The sequence below is a fragment of the Coregonus clupeaformis genome, chromosome 5 (assembly GCF_020615455.1).
Source record: "Coregonus clupeaformis isolate EN_2021a chromosome 5, ASM2061545v1, whole genome shotgun sequence".
In the NCBI taxonomy this organism is placed as follows: Eukaryota; Metazoa; Chordata; class Actinopteri; order Salmoniformes; family Salmonidae; genus Coregonus; species Coregonus clupeaformis.
Genome location: NC_059196.1, coordinates 36,046,977 through 36,073,988, shown reverse-complemented (window position 1 = coordinate 36,073,988; position 27,012 = coordinate 36,046,977). Strand labels below are relative to the sequence as shown.

At 43.4% G+C, this 27,012-nt stretch overlaps 1 protein-coding gene across 1 annotated transcript in view; it reads left to right on the top strand.

Annotated features, from left to right (window-relative positions):
• Positions 1-17,549, top strand: part of LOC121566964 (rho GTPase-activating protein 42) — a 240,429-nt gene extending 222,880 nt beyond the window's left edge. The window contains exons 17-24 of the mRNA XM_041876916.2: positions 1,237-1,342; positions 1,581-1,740; positions 1,983-2,133; positions 3,512-4,165; positions 9,081-9,258; positions 12,406-12,471; positions 14,743-14,822; positions 16,960-17,549. Of these exons, the coding sequence (XP_041732850.2) occupies positions 1,237-1,342; positions 1,581-1,740; positions 1,983-2,133; positions 3,512-4,165; positions 9,081-9,258; positions 12,406-12,471; positions 14,743-14,822; positions 16,960-17,048 (1,484 nt within the window). The 3' untranslated portion in view covers positions 17,049-17,549. The remainder of the gene's footprint in view (positions 1-1,236; positions 1,343-1,580; positions 1,741-1,982; positions 2,134-3,511; positions 4,166-9,080; positions 9,259-12,405; positions 12,472-14,742; positions 14,823-16,959) is intronic.
• The last annotated feature ends 9,463 nt before the right edge of the window (positions 17,550-27,012 follow it).

The following is a 27,012-nucleotide window of genomic DNA, read 5'->3' as shown; positions in this document are numbered from 1 at the left end:
GACTCTGTGCCCCCAGACAGGATGTGATGAGTCGGTGTGTTTATCATGACTCTGCCCCCAGACAGGATGTGATGAGTCGGTGTGTTTATCATGACTCTGCCCCCAGACAGGATGTGTTGAGTCGGTGTGTTTATCATGACTCTGTGCCCCCAGACAGGATGTGATGAGTCGGTGTGTTTATCATGACTCTGTGCCCCCAGACAGGATGTGATGAGTCGGGTGTGTTTATCATGACTCTGTGCCCCCAGACAGGATGTGATGAGTCGGTGTGTTTATCATGACTCTGTGCCCCCAGACAGGATGTGATGAGTCGGTGTGTTTATCATGACTCTGTGCCTCCAGACAGGATGTGATGAGTCGGTGTGTTTATCATGACTCTGTGCCCCCAGACAGGATGTGTTGAGTCGGTGTGTTTATCATGACTCTGTGCCCCCAGACAGGATGTGATGAGTCGGTGTGTTTATCATGACTCTGTGCCCCCAGACAGGATGTGATGAGTCGGTGTGTTTATCATGACTCTGTGCCCCCAGACAGGATGTGATGAGTCGGTGTGTTTATCATGACTCTGTGCCCCCAGACAGGATGTGATGAGTCGGTGTGTTTATCATGACTCTGTGCCTCCAGACAGGATGTGATGAGTCGGTGTGTTTATCATGACTCTGTGCCTCCAGACAGGATGTGATGAGTCGGTGTGTTTATCATGACTCTGTGCCCCCAGACAGGATGTGATGAGTCGGTGTGTTTATCATGACTCTGTGCCTCCAGACAGGATGTGATGAGTCGGTGTGTTTATCATGACTCTGTGCCTCCAGACAGGATGTGATGAGTCGGTGTGTTTATCATGACTCTGTGCCTCCAGACAGGATGTGATGAGTCGGTGTGTTTATCATGACTCTGCCCCCAGACAGGATGTGATGAGTCGGTGTGTTTATCATGACTCTGCCCCCAGACAGGATGTGATGAGTCGGTGTGTTTATCATGACTCTGTGCCTCCAGACAGGATGTGATGAGTCGGTGTGTTTATCATGACTCTGCCCCCAGACAGGATGTGATGAGTCGGTGTGTTTATCATGACTCTGTGCCCCCAGACAGGATGTGATGAGTCGGTGTGTTTATCATGACTCTGTGCCTCCAGACAGGATGTGATGAGTCGGTGTGTTTATCATGACTCTGCCCCCAGACAGGATGTGATGAGTCGGTGTGTTTATCATGACTCTGCCCCCACCTCTTCCCCAGAGTCTGATGACCAGAACTACAGAGTAAGGGCGGTCCATGCCTTGGTCCACAAGCTGCCTGAGAGGAACAAGGAGATGATGGAGCTGCTGATCAAACACCTCGTCACGTAGGTCTCTCCTAACTGACCGGTATACAATCACATCTTTAAATCTATTGTTGAGTAGGGGGATGTCACACTTCACCCATCCGCCTAGCTACCTTAAGATGAATGCACTCTAACTCTAAGTCTCTCTGGATAAGAGAATCTGCTAAGTGACTAAAATGATTGTGTGGGGCACCGATAATGTAGTGTGTTATTGGAACCTTAACCATCCTGTCTGGTCTGTCTGTCTCCTGCCCCACAGAGTGTCCACCCACAGCCAGTTCAACCTGATGACGGTGTCCAACCTGGGTGTGATCTTCGGGCCCACTTTGATGAGGTCACAGGAGGAGACGGTGGCCGCCATGATGAACATCAAGTTCCAGAACATCGTGGTGGAGATTCTCATCGAGAACTTTGACAAGGCAAGAGAGTTTCTTTGACATCAGACTGAAATATTGAGCCTGTAAAAAATATTTAGTTTGACGGTAGCACTCCTCGTCCTAGGTATACGTATGTGTCATGTGGGCCTATATTAGGAGTTTTTAGGTATTTAAGTATAGGTCTGACCATGTGACCTAACCAGGAAAACCCCCAGACCCTAGCTAGTTATATACCATTATAAAGCTCAGTTGGTAAATAATGCTTTACTCTCTCCCCTGTCCAGATCTTCCACCAGGCTCCAGACCCCAACGTCCCGCTGCCCCAGCCCCAAGCCCGACCGAGCTCACGCAGGAGCAGGGCCATCTGCCTGTCCAAAGGCCCTAGGAAGCCTCGCAGCATCTACACCCCAACACTGTGCCTTGCAGACGCTGACAGTGAGTCCTACAGCACTGACTATCACCAGCACTGCAGGCAGTTGTTGGCATCTCAAATGACACCCTATTGAACTGTAGGGCCCTCAAATTCAACTCTGGTCCTCCGAACCAGTTCCACTGCTTTCTTTCATTGTTCCCTTCTAATCTGGGACTGATTTAGACCTGGGACACCAGGTGGGTGCGATTAATGATCAGGTAGAACGGAAAACTAGCAGCAGTCCGGATCTCATCTGTTTTTTTATATATATATATCATTAACATTTACATTTACGTCATTTAGCAGATGCTGTTATCCAGAGCGACTTACAAATTGGTGCATTCACCTTATAGCCAGTGGGATAACCACTTTACAATTTTTTTTTATTTTTTTTTGGGTGGGGTAATGGTGGGGTGGGGGTTAGGTGGCTAGAAGGATTACTTTATCCTATCCCAAGTATTCCTTAAAGAGGTTTTATATATGTATTAGAATCCCCCTGGAATATGGTGTCATATCACTCTGCTAGCTAATCTGGCCCTGCTACAGCATTCATTACATATTCCCAATGAGTTGTTCATTAATGTATTACCTCTTCATCTATCAGAGCAGACAACACATGCCTCCCAGGACGTAGCCAGTAGCCGGTAGCCGGTAGCCAGTAGCCAGTAGCCAGTAGCCAGTAGCCAGTAGCCAGTAGCCGGTAGCCAGTAGCGCTCGTCTCTGTAGTGGTAGTGCTAATACATTTCGCCACAGTAGTACTAATACTGTCTGCATCCCTAATGTATTGAATATGGTGCCACTTGAGATGCAGTCACTATGTTTCGGCTCAGTAGTCGGTCACTCAGCAGGTTTTAATGACGCTGTGTGTTCCTGGTCCTTGGACAGGTGACACATTCAGCAGGTATTTTTGTATTTATTATGGATCTCCATTAGTTCCTTCCAAGGCAGCAGCTACTCTTCCTGGGGTTTATTATGGATCCCCATTAGTTCCTGCCAAGGCAGCAGCTACTCTTCCTGGGGTTTATTATGGATCCCCATTAGTTCCTGCCAAGGCAGCAGCTACTCTTCCTGGGGTTTATTATGGATCCCCATTAGTTCCTGCCAAGGCAGCAGCTACTCTTCCTGGGGTTTATTATGGATCCCCATTAGTTCCTGCCAAGGCAGCAGCTACTCTTCCTGGGGTTTATTATGGATCCCCACCAGTTCCTGCCAAGGCAGCAGCTACTCTTCCTGGGGTTTATTATGGATCCACATTAGTTCCTGCCAAGGCAGCAGATATTCTTCCTGGGGTTTATTATGGATCCCCATTAGTTCCTGCCAAGGCAGCAGCTTCCTGGTCCTTGCACACGTTCAGCAGGTTTTAATGATGCTGTGTGTTCCTGCTCTCTGGTCCTTGTACAGGTGACACGTTCAGCAGCAGTCCAGGCAGCACCCCCTTGGGAAGCATGGAGTCCCTCTCCTCCCACTCCTCTGAGCAGAACAGCTCCTCCAAGACCACCAGCTCTTCCTCCCACCACCAGCCCAAAGACAAGGCTTCCCATCCTCCTGGCCAGTGGCTGGGGATGGGGCAGGGGACGAGCCAGTGGCTGGGGATGGGGCAGGGGACGAGCCTGGAGCAAGGGATGGGGCAGGGGACGAGCCTGGAGCAAGGGATGGGGCAGGGGATGGGGCAGGGGATGGGGCAGGGGATAGGGCAGGGGATGGGGCAGGGGACGAGCCTGGAGCAGGGGATGGGTCAGGGCCCAACCCTGGGTCTCCGTCACTCCCCCTCCCAGCTCTCTTCCAATGGGCCAGGGAAGGGAAGCGTCCCACCCTGCCTCAGCAGCCCAGAATCTAGCTCCAGGGAAGACATGGAGGCAGGGAGGACAGACGGGGAGTCGGAGGGAGATGCTCTGAGTCTGTCCTCAACCAGCACAACAGCTACACCCAGGGGGTCCATCGGCCCGAAGAAAGCCCCCCACTCCCAGACTGATCTCCGGCCGGCACCTGTGGCCCAGCTGACCCAGCTGGACCGCTCAGCCGCCCCGTCTCTGAGGTCACTGTATATCTCTGAAGGTAAGAGTCCAACATATCTCTGCAAATCAAATCTCTGTGGGCCGTACTTGCAAACATTAGAAAAGTTAAAGTTTTAGTTTATGTTTAAACATCAGCCAATTAAAATCGTTGACGTAGTTGCAGGTGATCAAAGATTACATGTTAGCTGTTAGCTGTTCTGATTACATAACCTGGCACCTTTAGCCCTATGCTAACCTCATCAGGTGGCCGTGATTATATCTGCTTCAAATTCTGTATCAGCCAGTTAAAATCGTCAACATAGTTGGACGTGATCCAACACTTAACAAAGGCACGATCTGCTATTTGAAGTTACTAAAACGTGCAAGAAATGTCTCACCGTCGCGCTGGTGTTATTTAAGACAACTAACCCTTTTAAACATTGTGTGTTTGAGCTACAGAATTTTTTGGGTTGTACCATTGGATTTGTCTATTTCTTCTGCTTCTGTTTAACGGAGGCTGAGCTAGAGCGGTGTTTGTGAGACAAGGACAGATCCCGAAGGGGCTCGGGGCTGGGTATTTTCTTTACAAAAATGCCTGTATAGTCAGAATGGTTTGAGCTACAAACTATTAAAAGCTATCTATGAAAAGCTGAGACTCACGGACACGCACATGTTCTGGTCTACGACACTCACAAGCTACTCAAGAGTCGTTACAAGGTAAGGGGTTCTTCTACATAGAAGATCATAGGAAATCCCAGAACATAGTGTCCTATAATACTGTAATAAGCTCTAATAGTTGCTTTCACAAACTCCAACCTCCACACAGTTGTCACTGACTAGTTGGATATTCATCACCCACTGAGCAAATAATTTCTGTACTTACAGCATTCATGTAAATTCATTTTTATCAGATCTTTGCTTTGGCAGACCTTCATTTTTTTTGTTGTTGTTGACGTTCTTCAATAAAACTGATGAATGCAACTCTCTATGTCAAATTGTTTAGTGTTCTACTTCTAGCCCTGGTTATCGTGAAAAGAAAATGGTAAAACACTTCATTGTGAGGCTAAATATAAGAGCTGGACATGGAGATGAATGAAAGTCAGATAAATGAAAAGCCAAGTTTTTGGGTCTCGGGACTGATAGGGTTAACTGGATGATTAGCTCAAAGTTAGCCAGCCTGCCATTTGCGGCAAGTTCGAATTCCAGGTGAGATATCGTGTTTTTCCTTTGACGTGTAGAATTACATTTATTGTGATAGTGTGTTGCAAAGTCAAGTGTAGCCAAAACCTTGTGAAATACAAATCTATTTAATGAGGAGTCTCTTCCAGACCGACCCATAGGCCACTGCTACACAGAGGTGTAGAGCCGCAGATGCCGCTTCTCACAATGGTGCTCGTTTAGTAAAGTTTGGATCAAAGTTGAATCAATGTCTCGCAAGATCACTTAAAGGGGGCAATCAGCAGGTGCTACATCCTTTTATGGACTTATAAATTAATAAAAATATACCCACTGATTCTTGAACAATATGACTTAGAAATGCCTCATGAGCTTAGTTCAACTGTCGTACCCCGTCACAAACCCAGTGTTTGTAAACAAAGTAAATGTAAACAAACAATGTATCGCCTCAAAACACATGGTTATAATGTTGATATCATGGATGGTCAATCCTTGCATCCATAGCGCTGTCTATGAATTTGAGAGTGATTACATTTCTCCAGCCCCATCCATCAGCTTTTTACTGAACCTGTGGCGGGCAGATCGCTTTGTTTTGTTTCTACTGCTGATTGCCGCTTGATGATTCATTAGTATTCTACATGGGCCAAACATACCTAATCACAGCATAGTATAACGTTACTGTTAGACCAAAAACACCACTTCATTGCAACCAGGAACGTCAAGAATGTCCATAAGGCTCTTCAACTTTATTTTTTACTAAAATTAAATGTTGTATAGACATTATCTTTTCTCTTTAAAAGCACAAAAAAATATTTCTGTGAATTGTGAAATGGACAACAAAAACATGTGACTTTGTCAAAAAAAGAGCTTTGTCTAAACGTAACGTTAGTAAGCAGCCTAGTCAAGGATGCGATGGTTATGCAATATTGTCTTGAGGCAGACCAAGAGAAGAGGAACAAAAGTAAATCTTTAATTTGGAGGTTTAAATATATATCTCTGGTGGCCAAGTTGACCTATTTTAACAAATGCCAGAGGTTTGTGGATAAAAAGTTTAAGATCTTTGATGCAGGATTTTTTATTACAGGAAATAATCAGTGCCACCTGGTGAGGAGGACGGTTATGTTGACATGTAGCCTTTTATCATGTACAACTACACTACCAGTCAAACGTTTGAGAACACCTACTCATTCCAGGGTTTTTCTTTATTTTAACTATTTTCTACATTGTAGAATAATAGTGAAGACATCAAAACTATGAAATAACACATATGGAATCATGTAGTAACCAGAAAAGTGTTCAACAAATCAAAATATATTTTTGATGACAGCTTTGCACACTCTTGGCATTCTCTCAACCAGCTTCATGAGGTAGTCACCTGGAATGCATTTCAATTAAGAGGTGTGCCTTCTTAAAAGTTAATTTGTGGAATTTATTTCCTTCTTAATGCGTTTGAGCCAATCAGTTGTGTTGTGACAAAGTAGAGGTGGTGTTCAGAAGATAGCCCTATTTGGTAAAAGACCAAGTCCATATTATGGCAAGAACAGCTCAAATAAGCAAAGAGAAACTACAGTCCATCATTACTTTAAGACATGAAGTTAAGTCAATCTGGAAAAATTCAATAACTTTTAAAGTTTCTTCAAGTGCAGTCGCAAAAACCATCAAGCGCTATGATCAAACTGGCTCTCATGAGGACCGCCACAGGAATGGAAGACCCAGAGTTACCTCTGCTGAAGAGGATAAATTCATTAACTGCACCTCAGATTGCAGCCCAAATAAATGCTTCACAGAGTTCAAGTAACAGACACGTCTCAACATCAACTGTTCAGAGGAGACTGCGTGAATCAGGCCTTCATGGAATTGCTGCAAAGAAACCACTACTAAAGGACACCAATAAGAAGAAGAGACTTGCTTGGGCCAAGAATCTCGAGCAATGGACATTAGACTGGTGGAAATCTGTCCTTTGGTCCGATGAGTCCAAATTTGAGATTATTCGTTCCAACCGCTGTGTCTTTGTGAGGCGCAGAGTAGGTGAACAGATGATCTCCGCATCTGTCATTCCCACCGTAAAGCATGGAGGAGGAGGTGTTATGGTGTGGGGGTTCTTTGCTGGTGACACTGTCTGTGATTTATTTAGAATTCAAGGCACACTTAACCCGCTTGGCTACCACAGCATTCTGCAGCCGGCCGCGACCGGGAGACTCATGGGCGGCGCACAATTGGCCCAGCGTCGTCCAGGGTAGGAGAGGGAATGGCCGGCAGGGATATAGCTCAGTTGATAGAGCATGGCGTTTGCAACGCCAGGGTTGTGGGTTCGATTCCCACGTGGGGCCAGTATAAAAAAATAAAATAAAAAAGTAATGTAATCACTAACTGTAAGTCGCTCTGGATAAGAGCGTCTGCTAAATGACTAAAATGTAAATGTAAATGTATGCAGCGATACGCCATCCCATCTGGTTTGGGCTTAGTGGGACTATCATTTGTTTTTCAACAGGACAATGACCCAACACACGTCCAGGCTGTGTAAGGGCTATTTTACCAAGAAGGATAGTGATGGAGTGCTGCATCAGATGACCTGGCCTCCACAATTACCCGACCTCAACCCAATTGAGATGGTTTGGGATGAGTTGGACTGCAGAGTGAAGGAAAAGCAGCCAACAAATGCTCAGCATATGTGGGAACTCCTTCAAGACTGTTGGAAAAGCATTCCTCATGAAGCTGGTTGAGAAAATGCCAAGAGTGTGCAAAGCTGTCATCAAGGCAAAGGGTGGCTACTTTGAAGAATCTAAAATCTAAAATAAATGTTGAATTTATTAACACTTTTTTGGTTACTACATGATTCCATATGTATTATTTCATAGTTTTGATGTCTTCACTATTATTCTACAATGTAGAAAATAGTAAAAAAATAAAGAAAAACCCTTGAATGAGTAGGTGTGTCCAAACTTTTTACTCGTACTGTACGTCAACAATGGCTGATACTTCAACTTTTTCTAATGTTCGCAAGTATGGCCCCTCTATGACTCTGGAAGTAGGAGCCCAACATATCTCTGTATATCTCTGGAGGTAGGAGCCCAACATATCTCTGTATATCTCTGGAGGTAGGAGTCCAACTCAGTACAAAGTAGATTCAGAGGCTTGTATAGGAAAACCCATGAAAAATTATAGAGATAGACGTTTTGACTTTTTTCACTGAGGTACAGACGTTATGACTACTTTCACAGAGATACAGACGTTTTGACTTCTTTCACAGTTTTGTTTTCCATTATTCTTTCAAGTGTTTTGCCTGCAGTAATATTGTCAAATCCCAAGCCTCATATGCTATTACCATTAGCAATAGTACTATAAAAAAAAAGCCTTTTTAACATTCCATTCTCTTCACGTTCCTTTGACGCACAGGGATTCGTGCTTGCAGTCACTAAGATTAGTTTTCCTTTCCTGTAAAAAAACAAAAGAAATTCCAAAGCAAAGGAAAGCTTTTCATTTTCTCTCCAATTAGTAATGTTGTTGAACTCTATCTTCTCCACAACAGAGTCACAACAGAGACAGAGGGCTACATACTACTGTGCTCCCCCACAGATAAAGATGACTCATCGTCATCAATATGATAAACCTTTCTTTGGCTGTCTAGTAGATAATTAGGTGCTTGTCTGCATCCCAAATGGCACCCTATTAGGGCAGAAAAAAAAAAAAAGCCCTGGGCCTATAGCGGTGCAGTAGACAGGGACACGTGTAGTGCACCATATAGGGAATAGGGTATCGTTTGGGACGCAACCACTGAGGCGCTTATCTCTTCCCCCAAGGCCGGAGGAGCCTGGCAGGTTCAGTCCAGAGTTTGTCTGCCGTGACGCTGGACCAGAAAGAGGACAGTGGAAAGTCTACGGACCACCCAGACATCCCTCCTCAACTAGTCACCCGTCGGAGAGACAGACCGGACAAGATGGAGTCCTCCAGCAACGGATACCAGAGACCAGGATCAGTGTAATGGACAGGACACTACTAGAACACACACACAATATCAACAACCCTTAAAACACTCTGCAAGACACATCTTACTGTGTGTGTGAGAGAGTGAGTGTATGAGTGTGTGTGTATGAGTGTGTGTGTGTGTGTGTGTGTGTATGAGTGTGTATGAGTGTGTGTGTGTGTGTGTGTGTGTGTGTGTGTGTGTGTGTGTGTGTGTGAGTGTGTGTGTATGAGTGTGAGTATGAGTGTGTGTGTGTGTGTGTGTGTGTGTGTGTGTGTGTGTGTGTGTGTGTGTGAGTGTGTGTGTGAGTGAGTGTGTGTGTGTGTATGTGTATGAGTGTGTATGAGTGTGTGTGTGTGTATGTGTGTGTGTGTATGTGTATGAGTGTGTATGAGTGTGTGTGTGTGTGTGTGTGTGCGTGTGTGTGTGTGTATGAGTGTGTGTGTGTGTGTGTGTGTGTGTGTGTGTGTGTGTGTGTGTGTGTGTGTGTGTGTGTGTGTGTGTGTGTGTGTGTGTGTGAGTGTGTGTGTGTGTGTGTGTGTGTGAGTGCTGTGAGATTAATGTATTTTTCCTATCGGTGGGAGAGTCAGTCTGCTTTAATTACGTTCTGGGTTGATGTGACCCAGCATCTCTCTCTCTCTCTCTCTCTCTCTCTCTCTCTCTCTCTCTCTCTCTCTCTCTCTCTCTCTCTCTCTCTCTCTCTCTCTCTCTCTCTCTCTCTCTCTCTCTCTCTCTCTCTCTCTCTCTCTCTCTCTCTCTCTCTCTCTCTGTCTCTCTCTCTGTCTCTGTCTCTGTCTCTCTCTCTCTCTCTCTCTCTCTCTCTCTCTCTCTCTCTCTCTCTCTCTCTCTCTCTCTCTCTCGGGGCAATTCGATTGTTTGACATGTCATGGAAGGAAAAGCCAATGACATGGCTCCTCAAGTACTGAAGTGCCTTCCTGCCTGTGTTGTGGAGTACAGAGGATCAGACTATTATTTGGCTTGTCCCAAATGACACCCTATTCCCTACATAGCGTACTATTTTTGACGAGGGCCCCTATCGCCCAAAACACACACAAACACACACAGGGAGGGACACAGGGAAGGACAAAGGGAAGGACACAGGGAGGGACACAGGGAGACACAGGGAGGGACACAGGGAGGGACACAGGGAAGAACATGGGAGGGACACAGGGAAGGACACAGGGAGACACAGGGAAGGACACAGGGAGACACAGGGAAGGACACAGGGAGGGACAAAGGGAAGGACACAGGGAGGGACACAGGGAAGGACACAGGGAGGGACAAAGCGAGGGACAAAGGGTAGGACACAGGGAAGGACACAGGGAGGGACACAGGGAGGGACACAGGGAAGGACACAGGGAAGGACACAGGGAGGGACACAGGGAGTGACACAGGGAGGGACACAGGGAAGGACACATGGAGGGACACAGGGAGGGACACAGGGAAGGACACAGGGAAGGACACAGGGAGGGACAAAGCAAGGGACAAAGGGAAGGACACAGGGAAGGACACAGGGAGGGACACAGGGAGGGACACAGGGAAGGACACAGGGAAGGACACATGGAGGGACACAGGGAGTGACACAGGGAGGGACACAGTGAGGGACACAGTGAGGGACACAGGGAGGGACACAGGGAAGGACACAGGGAGGGACACAGGAAAGGACACAGGGAAGGACACAGGGAGGGAGACAAGGAGGGACACATGGAAGGACACAGGGAGGGACATAGAGAGGGGCACAGGGAAGTGTTCAGCAGTCTGATGGTTCTGAGCCTGTTGGTATCAGACCTCATGCTCCGATACAGTCTGATGGCTTGTAGATAGAAACTGTCTCTGAGCCTGTTGGTATCAGACCTCATGCTCCAATACAGTCTGATGGCTTGTAGATAGAAACTGTCTCTGAGCCTGTCAAAACAGTCTGATGGCTTGTAGATAGAAACTGTCTCTGAGCCTGTTGGTATCGACCTCATGCTCCGAACAGGATGGCTTGATAACAAACATCTGGCTGTAGATAGAAACTGTCTCTGAGCCTGTTGGTATCAGACCTCATGCTCCGATACAGTCTGATGGCTTGTAGATAGAAACTGTCTCTGAGCCTGTTGGTATCAGACCTCATGCTCCGATACAGTCTGTCTGACGGTAAGGGGGAGAACAGCTCATGGCTGGGGTGGTTGGGGTCCTTGATGATGCTTTGGGCTTTCCTCAGGCACCTCCTAAGGACCTCCCCTCCTGTGTCTTCAGTTGTCCTGTAGGGTAAGGCCTCCCCTCCTGTGTCTTCAGTTGTCCTGTAGGGTAAGGCCTCCCCTCCTGTGTCTTCAGTTGTCCTGTAGGGTAAGGGCCTCCTCTCCTGTGTCTTCAGTTGTCCTGTAGGGTAAGGCCTCCTCTCCTGTGTCTTCAGTTGTCCTGTAGGGTAAGGGCCTCCCCTCCTGTGTCTTCAGTTGTCCTGTAGGGTAAGGGCCTCCTCTCCTGTGTCTTCAGTTGTCCTGTAGGGTAAGGCCTCCCCTCCTGTGTCTTCAGTTGTCCTGTAGGGTAAGGGCCTCCCCTCCTGTGTCTTCAGTTGTCCTGTAGGGTAAGGCCTCCCCTCCTGTGTCTTCAGTTGTCCTGTAGGGTAAGGGCCTCCCCTCCTGTGTCTTCAGTTGTCCTGTAGGGTAAGGCCTCCCCTCCTGTGTCTTCAGTTGTCCTGTAGGGTAAGGGCCTCCCCTCCTGTGTCTTCAGTTGTCCTGTAGGGTAAGGCCTCCTCTCCTGTGTCTTCAGTGGGTCAAGAGCTGTTTCTGCACCTTGGAGACGGAATGGGAGGGGAGGGGAGGGAAGGGAAGGGGAGGGGAAGGGAGGGGAGTGGAGGGAAGGGGAGGGGAGGGGAGGGGAGTGGAGGGAAGGGGAGGGGGGGGGGGAGGGGAGGGAAGGAAGCCTCCCCTATTGTGTATCTTATTGTGTATCTGAAGCGTTTCGCTGTGACTTCACCCTTAACAATGAGGGACGCTGGGTGCTCTGAGTGAAAGTGCACTTACCCCTGTGTGCAGGGTCATTCTGTTAGCCTCAAAATAACAAAAGGTGGCCTTTTGAATATATGTAATCCATTAGTATGAGATTTCAGGCCATTGGTATATAGATTTTTTAGATAATAGGCAAATGCAACTGAATTGTTCCTGTTTGTGTTTCAGGGTCGCTGCAAGAGCCATGCTGTTTGAAAACTCCCCCTCAGCGGCGCAGACCACACCTGTTGGAAGGTACAATGTCCCAATATCCCAATATCTATGTTATCCCAAATGTCTGACCTGCTCAATATACGGCCTACTCTCTACTATTATTCACCTGTTATTCACCCATTAGTCACCTGTTATTCACCTGTTATTCACCTGTTATTCACCCATTAGTCACCTGTTATTCACCCATTAGTCACCTGTTATTCACCTGTTAGTCACCTGTTAGTCACCTGTTATTCACCTGTTATTCACCTGTTCTTCACCTGTTAGTCACCTGTTATTCACCTGTTAGTCACCTGTTATTCACCTGTTATTCACCCATTTGTCACATGTTATTCACCCATTAGTCACCTGCTATTCACCCATTAGTCATCTGTTATTCACCTGTTATTCACCTGTTATTCACCTGTTATTCACCCATTAGTCACCTGTTATTCACCTGTTATTCACCTGTTATTCACCCATTAGTCACCTGTTATTCACCCATTAGGCACCTGTTATTCACCTGTTATTCACCTGTTATTAACCCATTAGTCACCTGTTATTCACCCATTAGTCACCTGTTATTCACCCATTAGTCACCTGTTATTCACCTGTTATTCACCTGTTATTCACCATTAGTCACCTGTTATTCACCCATTAGTCACCTGTTATTCACCTGTTATTCACCTGTTAGTCACCTGTTATTCACCTGTTAGTCACCTGTTAGTCACTCATTAGTCACCTGTTATTCACCCATTAGTCACCTGTTATTCACCTGATATTCACCTGTTAGTCACCTGTTATTCACATGTTAGTCACCTGTTATTCACCTGTTAGTCACCTGTTATTCACCTGTTAGTCACCTGTTAGTCACTCATTAGTCACCTGTTATTCACCCATTAATCACCTGTTATTCACCCATTAGTCAACTGTTAGTCACCTGCTATTCACCCATTAGTCATCTGTTATTCACCTGTTATTCACCTGTTATTCACCCATTAGTCACCCATTAGTCACCTGTTATTCACCTGTTATTCACCTGTTATTCACCCATTAGTCACCTGTTATTCACCCATTAGCCAACTGTTAGTCACCTGTTATTCACCTGTTATTCACCCATTAGTCCCCTGTTATTCACCCATTAGTCAACTGTTAGTCACCTGTTATTCACCTGTTATTCACCTGTAATTCACCCATTAGTCACCCATTAGTCAACAGTTATTCACCTGTTATTCACCATTAGTCACCTGTTATTCACCTGTTATTCACCCATTAGTCACCTGTTATTCACCCATTAGTCAACAGTTAGTCACCTGTTATTCACCCATTAGTCACCTGTTAGTCACCCATTAGTCACCTGTTAGTCACCTGTTATTCACCCATTAGTCACCTGTCATTCACCATTAGTCACCTGTTGTTCACCTGTTATTCACCTGTTAGTCACCTGTTATTCACCCATTAGTCACCTGTTATTCACCCATTAGTCAACTGTTAGTCACCTGTTATTCACCTGTTATTCACCTGTAATTCACCCATTAGTCACCCATTAGTCAACAGTTATTCACCTGTTATTCACCATTAGTCACCTGTTATTCACCTGTTATTCACCCATTAGTCACCTGTTATTCACCCATTAGTCAACAGTTAGTCACCTGTTATTCACCCATTAGTCACCTGTTAGTCACCCATTAGTCACCTGTTAGTCACCTGTTATTCACCCATTAGTCACCTGTCATTCACCATTAGTCACCTGTTGTTCACCTGTTATTCACCTGTTAGTCACCTGTTATTCACCTGTCTCCTGAGTGGCGCAGTGGTCTAAGGCACCTAAGGCATCCTGGTTCGAATCCAGGCTCTGTCGCAGCCGGCCGCGACCGGGAGACTCATGGGCGGTGCACAATTGGCCCAGCGTCGTCCAGGGTAGGGGAGGGAATGACCGGCTGGGATGTAGCTCAGTTGATAGAGCATGGCGATTCCCACGGGGGGCCAGTATGAAATTCACATGTTAGTCACCTGTTATTCACCTGTTAGTCACCTGTTATTCACCTGTTAGTCACCTGTTATTCACCTATTAGTCACCTGTTATTCACCCATTAGTCACCTGTTATTCACCTGTTATTCACCTGTTATTCACATGTTATTCACATGTTAGTCACCTGTTAGTCACCTGTCATTGTCTCCTGGGTGTTTCATTTATCATCTGTCTGTCTTTATCTCTCAGTCCATCCATATCCATAAAGACACCAAGGCCATAGATATACAGGATGTCTGTTGACTTTGTAATGTCTTCTGTGTCTCCTGTGTTGGTTCCAGAGACGCCAAGGCCATGTACTCCTGTGAGGCAGAACACAGCCATGAGCTCAGCTTCCCACAGGGGGCGCTCTTCTCAAAAGGTGAGTCACTCACTCAGTTAACACACACACACACACACAGACAGCTAATGGGGTGTGTCTACTGTTAAACAGAATGGGGTCCGTCTGTACTGTAGGCTATCTGTTCCTGTGTACAGCAGATATGCCTCAGCTATGTATTTTACCCAGGTCTGGTCAATAGAAGGAACCATATCTAGGCTGTCTGTACCTGCAGACAGACAGGGTCCACCCCGACTTGGCAGGCCTCAGTAATAACTTGACAGTTTACCAGCGTTGTGTGTACAGACAGTGGAAGCATAACAACACTGCTTTTAGCATGACACTCTCACATCCTCTCTCTAAACACCCAGAGAGCCAGCCTAGCCTCAGAGGGATGTGATTACCCATCCTCTCTCTAAACACCCAGAGAGCCAGCCTAGCCTCAGAGGGATGTGATTACCCATCCTCTCTCTAAACACCCAGAGAGCCAGCCTAGCCTCAGAGGGATGTTATTACCTCTCGCCATGTGTTTGGCTCAGTCCCAGGGCAACAGCCTTACAGCAGGTCACAGTAACCTCGTAGTGATGGAAGGCAGTGGAGCAGCTTAGCCGGATCTCATCCCTTCAGCTAACAGAGACAGACAAGGTCAACACTATCCCCCTCTGCAGCAGTCATATTACTGTTTAAGTGTGCCCGTTCCAAATGGCACCATATTCCCTGTAAAGAGGAGGAGGAGGAGAGGGGTCATTAATGCTAATTATTCTACCCTAGTGCGGTTTGATCTGTCATTAATGCTAATTATTCTACCCTAGTGTGGTTTGATCTGTCATTAATGCTAATTATTCTACCCTAGTGTGGTTTGATCTGTCATTAATGCTAATTATTCTACCCTAGTGCGGTTTGATCTGTCATTAATGCTAATTATTCTACCCTAGTGCGGTTTGATCTGTCATTCATGCTAATTATTCTACCCTAGTGCGGTTTGATCTGTCATTAATGCTAATTATTCTACCCTAGTGCGGTTTGATCTGTCATTAATGCTAATTATTCTACCCTAGTGCGGTTTGATCTGTCATCAATGCTAATTATTCTACCCTAGTGCGGTTTGATCTGTCATCAATGCTAATTATTCTACCCTAGTGCGGTTTGATCTGTCATCAATGCTAATTATTCTACCCTAGTACGGTTTGATCTGTCATCAATGCTAATTATTCTACCCTAGTGCGGTTTGATCTGTCATTCATGCTAATTATTCTACCCTAGTGCGGTTTGATCTGTCATTAATGCTAATTATTCTACCCTAGTGTGGTTCGATCTGTCATTAATGCTAATTATTCTACCCTAGTGCGGTTTGATCTGTCATCAATGCTAATTATTCTACCCTAGTGCGGTTTGATCTGTCATCAATGCTAATTATTCTACCCTAGTGCGGTTTGATCTGTCATCAATGCTAATTATTCTACCCTAGTGCGGTTTGATCTGTCATCAATGCTAATTATTCTACCCTAGTGCGGTTTGATCTGTCATCAATGCTAATTATTCTACCCTAGTACGGTTTGATCTGTCATCAATGCTAATTATTCTACCCTAGTGCGGTTTGATCTGTCATTAATGCTAATTATTCTACCCTAGTGCGGTTTGATCTGTCATTAATGCTAATTATTCTACCCTAGTGCGGTTTGATCTGTCATTAATGCTAATTATTCTACCCTAGTGAGGTTTGATCTGTCATTAATGCTAATTATTCTACCCTAGTGCGGTTTGATCTGTCATTCATGCTAATTATTCTACCCTAGTGTGGTTTGATCTGTCATTAATGCTAATTGTTCTACCCTAGTGCGGTTTGATCTGTCATTAATGCTAATTATTCTACCCTAGTGCGGTTTGATCTGTCATCAATGCTAATTATTCTACCCTAGTGTGGTTTGATCTGTCATTAATGCTAATTATTCTACCCTAGTGTGGTTTGATCTGTCATTAATGCTAATTATTCTACCCTAGTGCGGTTTGATCTGTCATTAATGCTAATTATTCTTGCCCAGTGAGGTTTCAGCTGTCATTAAAGGTCAGCCTAGTATGGTTCGCTCTCCATGTTTCATTGAACCTGACTGGCTCCAAGCAACGTTCCTCTCTCTCCTCTCTTTGACTGACAGATGTTCTCTCTGTGTCTCATCCTCAGTCTATCCATCTATTGAACCTGGCTGGCTCCAAGCAACGTTCCAGGGAAAGACTGGCCTGATCCCTGAGAACTATGTGGTTTATCTCTAACAACAAAACTGACTGATCCAAGACCTAAACAACCCAACCCAACCCTGATCATTTCATGGTATTCATGGTAACAATAATCTGCAAAAAATGATTGATTGATTTTTGCGAAGACCAAGTTTCCCTATTGATCAGAAATGTAGACATGGGAACGCTGAGCATAGTTCATATAGAATGAGCAGCTATGTGTTATTATCACCTAACTGTTGTATATATCAAGATGAATACTTCTGGTCACATGTCATGCTGCTGGTCCTATTCCTATAGGTTAGTGTTGAAATACTGTATGTTCCAGCTGGGATATGCAGTAAAAACATACATGATTGATAATATCACACTGAACAAAAAAATATAAACTCAACATGTAAAGTGTTGGTCCCATGTTTCATGAGCTGAAATAAAATATCCCTGAAATGTTTCATACGCTCAGAAAGCGTATTTCTCTCAAAAAAAATCTGTGCGCAAATTTGTTTACATCCCTGTTAGTGAGCGTTTTGCCTTTGCCAAGATAATCCATCCACCTGACAGGTGTGGCATATCAAGAAGCTGATTAAACAGCATGATCATTACACAGGTGCACCTTGTGCTGGGGACAATAAAAGGCCACTCTCAAATGTGCAGTTTTGTCACACAACACAATGCCGCAGATGTCTCAAGTTTGGAGGGAGCGTGCAATTGGCATGCTGACTGCAGGAATGTCCACCAGAGCTGTTGCCAGAGAATTGAATGTTAATTTCTCTACTATAAGCCGCCTCCAACATCGTTTTAGAGAATTTGTCAGTACGTCCAACCGGCCTCACAACCGCAGACCACGTGTATGGCGTTGTGTGGGCGAGTGGTTTGCTGATGTCAACGTTGTGAACAGAGTGCCCCATGGTGGCGGTGGGGTTATGGTATGGGCAGGCATAAGCTACGGACAACAAACACAATTCCATTTAATCGATGGCAATTTTAACGCACAGAGATACCGTGACAAGATCCTAAGGCCCACTGTGAGGCCCATTTTTTTAAAGGTATCTGTGACCAACAGATGCAAATCTGTATTCCCAGTCATGTGAAATCCATAGATTAGGGCCTAATGAATTTATTTGAATTGACTGATTTCCTCATATGAACTGCATGTTGCGTTTATATTTTTTGTTCAGTATAATATACAAAAAAGCCCAGGATTCAATTGCGATTTGTCGGCTATGCACCATATAAAAGTCAAATATCTGAATGAGCTGACATATGCAGGTTTACTGTGAAGCCGGATCTTTGCCTTTAAAAAGTGCATAGAGGACAAAGCGTGATTGGACTAAATCCTGGCCAAACCCTACTAAGATGTCCAGGTATGTTGCCCCATAGACTGTCCTGCTGCTTGTCTGTCTTCAGTGTTACGGTACTAGTTTATTTCCATTATCACACAGTAATCATATGCTCCATTTGAGTAGATTTAGATGAAGGGCATGATTCCCTGACCGCTTCTTAGATCAAACCAACACATCCTTCTGAATCTTTGAACAACCTTTACATTTTGTACGTTTAAATCACAATGTTTATGGGCAATAACAGTTATTTAAAGTGAAAGAGTCAGTGCACCTTTAGCTGGCCACTACCCTTCTGCTATGGTTGACATCGAACCCACACACAGCACATGGGCTGGCATCACAGTTTTAGTCATTTAGCAGACGCTCTTATCCAGAGCCGTTTACCCCAGCAATTAGGGTTAAGTGCCTTGCTCAAGGGCACGTCGACAGATGTTTTTACCTAGTTGGCTCGGGGGATTCGAACTAAGTAAGCAGTGCACTACTTTTGACCAAAGCTCATACGGGTCAAATGGGGATGCACATGCAAATGTATTTTCTACATAGTAAATCACTCAAGTGTTTTTCCTAACTAGTAAATCACTCAAGTGTTTTTCCTAACTAGTAAATCACTCAAGTGTTTTTCCTAACTAGTAAATCACTCAAGTGTTTTTCCTAACCAGTAAATCACTCAAGTGTTTTTCCTAACCAGTAAATCACTCATCATGGTACCTGCCACGTCACACATCCAGGAGTTCTTCCTCTATTTGGTACTATTCAAGTATTTACCCTTTTAATCTTCACTGTGTATTGAAATAATTGATCACATAAAGGCCAGGATTCGATCCGATCGCGCCTTTGTCAGCTATGCACCTTTTTAAAGCTAATGTTCCAGTGTTCGTAGAGACCACGGAAATTACCTTTAAATGGTGCACTGTCCATATCGTCGATCGACTTGAATCCCGGCCGTAGTTAACTTGTTTTATGTATCGTTACGTCTAAATGATGAATTAGAAGACTGAATGTTTGTCTAATGTCCGATATACTAGGCTCTAGTACGCTGGTGTACTAGCAAAGTCAACAGTGAATTATATCAACTCAGACTAAACATGTATAATATGCGTTTTGTGTCCCAAATGGCACCCTATAGCCTACATAGTGCACTATCTTTGACCAGAGCCTTATGGACCCTGGTCAAAAGAGGTGCACTATTAAGGGAAGAGGGTGCCATTAGGGACGCTGCCTCTGATTCTATGTGTTATTAAAGATGGCGTTTGATATTTAATTTGTACTGTCACAAAATACTAAAGACTAAAGTAATAAATGTGTAACTTGTGTACAACAGAATGTCTTGTTATTTCTCTTCAGTCAAACTGCACTGCGAAAGAAATATAGGAATCATGAAAGTAAAATATTTTCAATTTGGACGTTGTTTACCTAATATCTACTACAGTAAAACTATTTTCGAAAAGTGAAAACAGAGAAGAGGAAATTGCTTCAACTTCAACACCAGACTTGAAAAGAAAGGAGGAGAAAATAATAACGTTATTTGGGCTTCTAGCGGTCAGTTGGAAAGATCTCGGTGTTCTTTTCCATTTAAATCCATTTGAATGTTCAGTGACCTTGAACAATGGTTCTGGAATGATCCTCCCTAACGTTAAGCTCTGCAGGCCACCGTCAACCAAGGAAATGATCGGAGCACTGAAATGTGAAACATTTCTTCTCTGTATTCTTTAGTGAACACTAATGTTACCTTTTAATAACTAACCCACTGTCTAGTCCTCTAGTCAGGCCAACTTATACCTTTTAATAACCAACTGTCTAGTTAGGCCAACTGATACCTTTTAATAACCAACTGTCTAGTCAGGCCAACTTATACCTTTTAATAACCAACTGTCTAGTCAGGCCAACTGATACCTTTTAATAACCAACTGTCTAGTCAGGCCAACTTATACCTTTTAATAACCATCTGTCTATTTAGGCCAACTGATACCTTTTAATAACCAACTGTCTAGTCAGGCCAACTGATACCTTTTAATAACCAACTGTCTAGTTAGGCCAACTGATACCTTTTAATAACCAACTGTCTAGTCAGGCCAACTGATACCTTTTAATAACCAACTGTCTAGTTAGGCCAACTGATACCTTTTAATAACCAACTGTCTAGTTAGGCCAACTGATACCTTTTAATAACCAACTGTCTAGTCAGGCCAACTGATACCTTTTAATAACCAACTGTCTAGTTAGGCCAACTGATACCTTTTAATAACCAACTGTCTAGTCAGTCCAACTGATACCTTTTAGTAACCAACTGTCTAGTCAGGCCAACTGATACCTTTTAATAACCAACTGTCTAGTTAGGCCAACTGATACCTTTTAATAACCAACTGTCTAGTTAGGCCAACTGATACCTTTTAATAACACACTGTCTAGTCAGTCCAACTGATACCTTTTAGTAACCAACTGTCTAGTTAGGCCAACTGATACCTTTTAATAACCCACTGTCTAGTTAGGCCAACTGATACCTTTTAATAACCAACTGTCTAGTCCTCTAGTCAGGCCAACTGATACCTTTTAATATCCCACTGTCTAGTCAGGCCAACTGATACCTTTTAGTAACCAACTGTCTAATCAGGCCAACTGATACCTTTTAATATCCCACTGTCTAGTCAGGCCAACTGATACCTTTTAATAACCAACTGTCTAGTCAGGCCAACTGATACCTTTTAATAACCCACTGTCTATTTAGGCCAACTGATACCTTTTAATAACCAACTGTCTAGTCAGTCCAACTGATACCTTTTAATAACCAACTGTCTAGTCAGTCCAACTGATACCTTTTAATAACCAACTGTCTAGTCAGGCCAACTGATACCTTTTAATAACCAACGGTCTAGTCAGGCCAACTGATACCTTTTAATAACCATCTGTCTATTTAGGCCAACTGATACCTTTTAATAACCAACTGTCTAGTCAGGCCAACTGATACCTTTTAATAACCAACTGTCTAATCAGGCCAACTGATACCTTTTAATAACCAACTGTCTAGTCCTCTAGTCAGGCCAACTGATACCTTTTAGTAACCAACTGTCTAGTCAGGCCAACTGATACCTTTTAATAACCCACTGTCTATTTAGGCCAACTGATACCTTTTAATAACCATCTGTCTAGTCAGGCCAACTGATACCTTTTAGTAACCAACTGTCTAGTTAGGCCAACTGATACCTTTTAATAACCAACTGTCTAGTCCTCTAGTCAGGCCAACTGATACCTTTTAGTAACCATCTGTCTAGTCAGGCCAACTGATACCTTTTAGTAACCAACTGTCTAGTTAGGCCAACTGATACCTTTTAATAACCAACTGTCTAGTAAGGCCAACTGATACCTTTTAATAACCCACTGTCTATTTAGGCCAACTGATACCTTTTAATAACCATCTGTCTAGTCAGGCCAACTGATACCTTTTAGTAACCAACTGTCTAGTTAGGCCAACTGATACCTTTTAATAACCAACTGTCTAGTCCTCTAGTCAGGCCAACTGATACCTTTTAGTAACCAACTGTCTAGTTAGGCCAACTGATACCTTTTAATAACCAACTGTCTAGTCAGGCCAACTGATACCTTTTAATAACCCACTGTCTATTTAGGCCAACTGATACCTTTTAATAACCATCTGTCTAGTCAGGCCAACTGATACCTTTTAGTAACCAACTGTCTAGTTAGGCCAACTGATACCTTTTAATAACCAACTGTCTAGTCCTCTAGTCAGGCCAACTGATACCTTTTAGTAACCATCTGTCTAGTCAGGCCAACTGATACCTTTTAGTAACCAACTGTCTAGTTAGGCCAACTGATACCTTTTAATAACCAACTGTCTAGTAAGGCCAACTGATACCTTTTAGTAACCTACTGTCTAATCAGCCCAACTGATACCTTTTAGTAACCTACTGTCTAGTCAGCCCAACTGATACCTTTTAGTAACCTACTGTCTAATCAGGCCAACTGATACCTTTTAGTAACCTACTGTCTAGTTAGGCCAACTGATACCTTTTAGTAACCAACTGTCTAGTCAGGCCAACTGATACCTTTTAATAACCAACTGTCTAGTCAGGCCAACTGATACCTTTTAATAACCAACTGTCTAGTTAGGCCAACTGATACCTTTTAATAACCAACTGTCTAGTCAGGCCAACTGATACCTTTTAATAACCAACTGTCTAGTCAGGCCAACTGATACCTTTTAATAACCATCTGTCTAGTTAGGCCAACTGATACCTTTTAATAACCATCTGTCTAGTCAGGCCAACTGATACCTTTTAATAACCATCTGTCTAGTCCTCTAGTCAGGCCAACTGATACCTTTTAGTAACCAACTGTCTAGTCCTCTAGTCAGGCCAACTGATACCTTTTAATAACCAACTGTCTAGTCAGGCCAACTGATACCTTTTAATAACCAACTTTCTAGTTAGGCCAACTGATACCTTTTAGTAACCAACTGTCTAGTTAGGCCAACTGATACCTTTTAATAACCAACTGTCTAGTCCTCTAGTCAGGCCAACTGATACCTTTTAATAACCAACTGTCTAGTTAGGCCAACTGATACCTTTTAGTAACCATCTGTCTAGTCCTCTAGTCAGGCCAACTGATACCTTTTAATAACCAACTGTCTAGTTAGGCCAACTGATACCTTTTAATAACCAACTGTCTAGTCAGGCCAACTGATACCTTTTAATAACCATCTGTCTAGTTAGGCCAACTGATACCTTTTAATAACCATCTGTCTAGTCAGGCCAACTGATACCTTTTAATAACCATCTGTCTAGTCCTCTAGTCAGGCCAACTGATACCTTTTAGTAACCAACTTTCTAGTTAGGCCAACTGATACCTTTTAATAACCAACTGTCTAGTCAGGCCAACTTATACCTTTTAATAACCAACTGTCTAGTCCTCTAGTCAGGCCAACTGATACCTTTTAATAACCATCTGTCTAGTCCTCTAGTCAGGCCAACTGATACCTTTTAATAACCAACTTTCTAGTTAGGCCAACTGATACCTTTTAGTAACCAACTGTCTAGTTAGGCCAACTGATACCTTTTAGTAACCAACTGTCTAGTCAGGCCAACTGATACCTTTTAATAACCATCTGTCTAGTCCTCTAGTCAGGCCAACTGATACCTTTTAATAACCAACTGTCTAGTTAGGCCAACTGATACCTTTTAATAACCAACTGTCTAGTTAGGCCAACTGATACCTTTTAATAACCAACTGTCTAGTTAGGCCAACTGATACCTTTTAGTAACCAACTGTCTAGTCCTCTAGTCAGGCCAACTGATACCTTTTAATAACCATCTGTCTAGTCCTCTAGTCAGGCCAACTGATACCTTTTAATAACCAACTGTCTAGTCAGGCCAACTGATACCTTTTAATAACCAACTGTCTAGTTAGGCCAACTGATACCTTTTAATAACCAACTGTCTAGTTAGGCCAACTGATACCTTTTAATAACCAACTTTCTAGTTAGGCCAACTGATACCTTTTAGTAACCAACTGTCTAGTCCTCTAGTCAGGCCAACTGATACCTTTTAATAACCAACTGTCTAGTTAGGCCAACTGATACCTTTTAGTAACCATCTGTCTAGTCCTCTAGTCAGGCCAACTGATACCTTTTAATAACCAACTTTCTAGTTAGGCCAACTGATACCTTTTAATAACCAACTGTCTAGTTAGGCCAACTGATACCTTTTAATAACCATCTGTCTAGTTAGGCCAACTGATACCTTTTAATAACCAACTGTCTAGTCCTCTAGTCAGGCCAACTGATACCTTTTAGTAACCAACTGTCTAGTCCTCTAGTCAGGCCAACTGATACCTTTTAATAACCAACTGTCTAGTTAGGCCAACTGATACCTTTTAATAACCAACTGTCTAGTTAGGCCAACTGATACCTTTTAATAACCATCTGTCTAGTCCTCTAGTCAGGCCAACTGATACCTTTTAATAACCCACTGTCTAGTCAGGCCAACTGATACCTTTTAATAACCAACTGTCTAGTCCTCTAGTCAGGCCAACTGATACCTTTTAATAACCAACTGTCTAGTTAGGCCAACTGATACCTTTTAATAACCATCTGTCTAGTCCTCTAGTCAGGCCAACTGATACCTTTTAATAACCAACTGTCTAGTCCTCTAGTCAGGCCAACTGATACCTTTTAATAACCAACTGTCTAGTCAGGCCAACTGATACCTTTTAATAACCAACTGTCTAGTTAGGCCAACTGATACCTTTTAATAACCAACTGTCTAGTTAGGCCAACTGATACCTTTTAATAACCAACTGTCTAGTTAGGCCAACTGATACCTTTTAATAACCAACTGTCTAGTTAGGCCAACTGATACCTTTTAATAACCAACTGTCTAGTCAGGCCAACTGATACCTTTTAATAACCAACTGTCTATTTAGGCCAACTGATACCTTTTAATAACCAACTGTCTAGTCCTCTAGTCAGGCCAACTGATACCTTTTAATAACCATCTGTCTAGTCCTCTAGTCAGGCCAACTGATACTTAAGTGATAATGTCCGAGAAGCCGGTGTTTGAAGAATATAAATTATCTCTTCTATACAACGGGTTACCAACATATTCAAATAATGATTTACATATTTTAATCAAAACCATTATTTTGATTAATTTATTCATACTATTTCATCCTTCCACAAGATATAGTCCCGACACAAATCTAGGTTTGCTACCCAAGCCGGCTGGTCGTGCATTCTATCGGTTCGGTTGCCAGTCATTCAGACTTTTTGTTCTGTATCTATGGACTGGGTCACGTCCATAGACCCAGTCGGTCAGTCTTTTTGTTCTGTATCTATGGACGCGACCCAGTTGTTAAGTATTTTTGTTCCGTATCTATGGACGCGACCCAGTTGTTAAGTCTTTTTGTTCTGTATCTATGGACGCGACCCAGTTGTTCAGTCTTTTTGTTCTGTATCTATGGACGCGACCCAGTTGTTAAGTCTTTTTGTTCTGTATCTATGGACGCGACCCAGTTGTTGGTTCTAAATGTTCCATTGCCATACTGGCTGGCAACGTTCTTATCCCTTGCTTGCTAGCTAGCCAACTACAGCTAACTTACAGTCACGTCAAAAAGTGCAGCCAGAATAACAGCAAAGTAGCTGCATTTGCATTTGTTTAAGCTGTTTTCTAGTGACATGTATTTGGATACATCCATAACAATGAGCTAATGATGCATAGAAAATGTGCTCTCTCGTCAGGACACTGTTGTTAAGAGGAGCTAGCCAACAACACAGCTAACACAAACACTTCAAACTGAAGCTGGAAAGACAGCAAACTAGCTGCACTTTGTTTCGTTTTACCTGTTTTCTATTGATAGTTCTTTGTATATATCCATAAAAATGATGCTGATTCATGATTTCGACTGGCTGAGAAAAGCTGCCTGCCTCTCTGTCTCGTCCCGACTCCCGACACATTCATTACTATGGGACAGCTGGAGATCGAATTTGAATATTGAAACAATGTTGCAAATGTCGGAGAGACAGTTTCAGTTCTCCGCTGTTGAAAACGAAATGTTAGTCTAAAAGAAATGTGAGATAACGTCTAGATGCTTTTTATAGTGGAGATCAAGTTTATAAATTGCCTGGCTGGGCTGATGAGACAGTGGATTGCGCAGTCAGATGGAACAGAGTAAATTGGCATTTTAACGTCATAGATTTAGCCGGTGGTAACTTGTGGAATAAAGACACCGTCTGGAATGCGGTTTTAACCAATCAGCAATCAGGATTAGACCCACCCACCTTATAACCTTATAATTATAATTATAAAAAACCCACCCACCTTATAATTAAGAACAAAATAAAAGAAAGCACATGGAATGAGTAGAAATGTATTCATTTAACATCTACAGTATAATATAAGTTCAGAAGAACAACAATGCAAAAAGAACAGATTTCTGTCATTGACATGTACACTGGACACACAACACCACCTGCACACTCCCTTTATAGTGCACTACTTTACGGCCCATAGAGCTCTGGTCAAAAGTAGTGCACTATATAGGGAATAGGGTGCCAATTGGCTGCAGAGTTTATTCACTAAACATAAACAGATTCAGTCTGATATATTGGCACCCTATCAGAATGTTCAGATTTCTCTTTTCAAAACTGGTTGAAGGATTATGTTTACCATGTAGGCGACCCACAGGTCAGATCATTTACACACTAAATGACAATCGTTGCCTCCAACCAAATTAATCTGAATTTTAAATAATTTAGTCCAGAACATTTTCAATTCTCAATTTCAATTTAGATTATCATTTTTTTGGAAGCTGTGAAAATTGTAAATCAAACAATTACACGGCTGAACACCAAACATTTAAAAAAAATTCAACTTATTCTAGAAGAAATAGTGAATCGTTCAAGAGTGCCAATATATTTGACCCCAACTGTAATACGTCATTAAAACTATGATGGTTTCACGTCAGCGCCAAGCGTATCAATGTGTTTTATATAGCACGTCATCAGCTGACTTAGTACTGTGGATGTCATAATAAATGAATGGAGGTTTAAGGTCAAGGAAAGCAAGGAGACGTTGCCATGAAGTTAGGGCCTCTATACACTGCACTACTCTGAACACACAAACTAGATCCAGGAGAGATACTTGTGA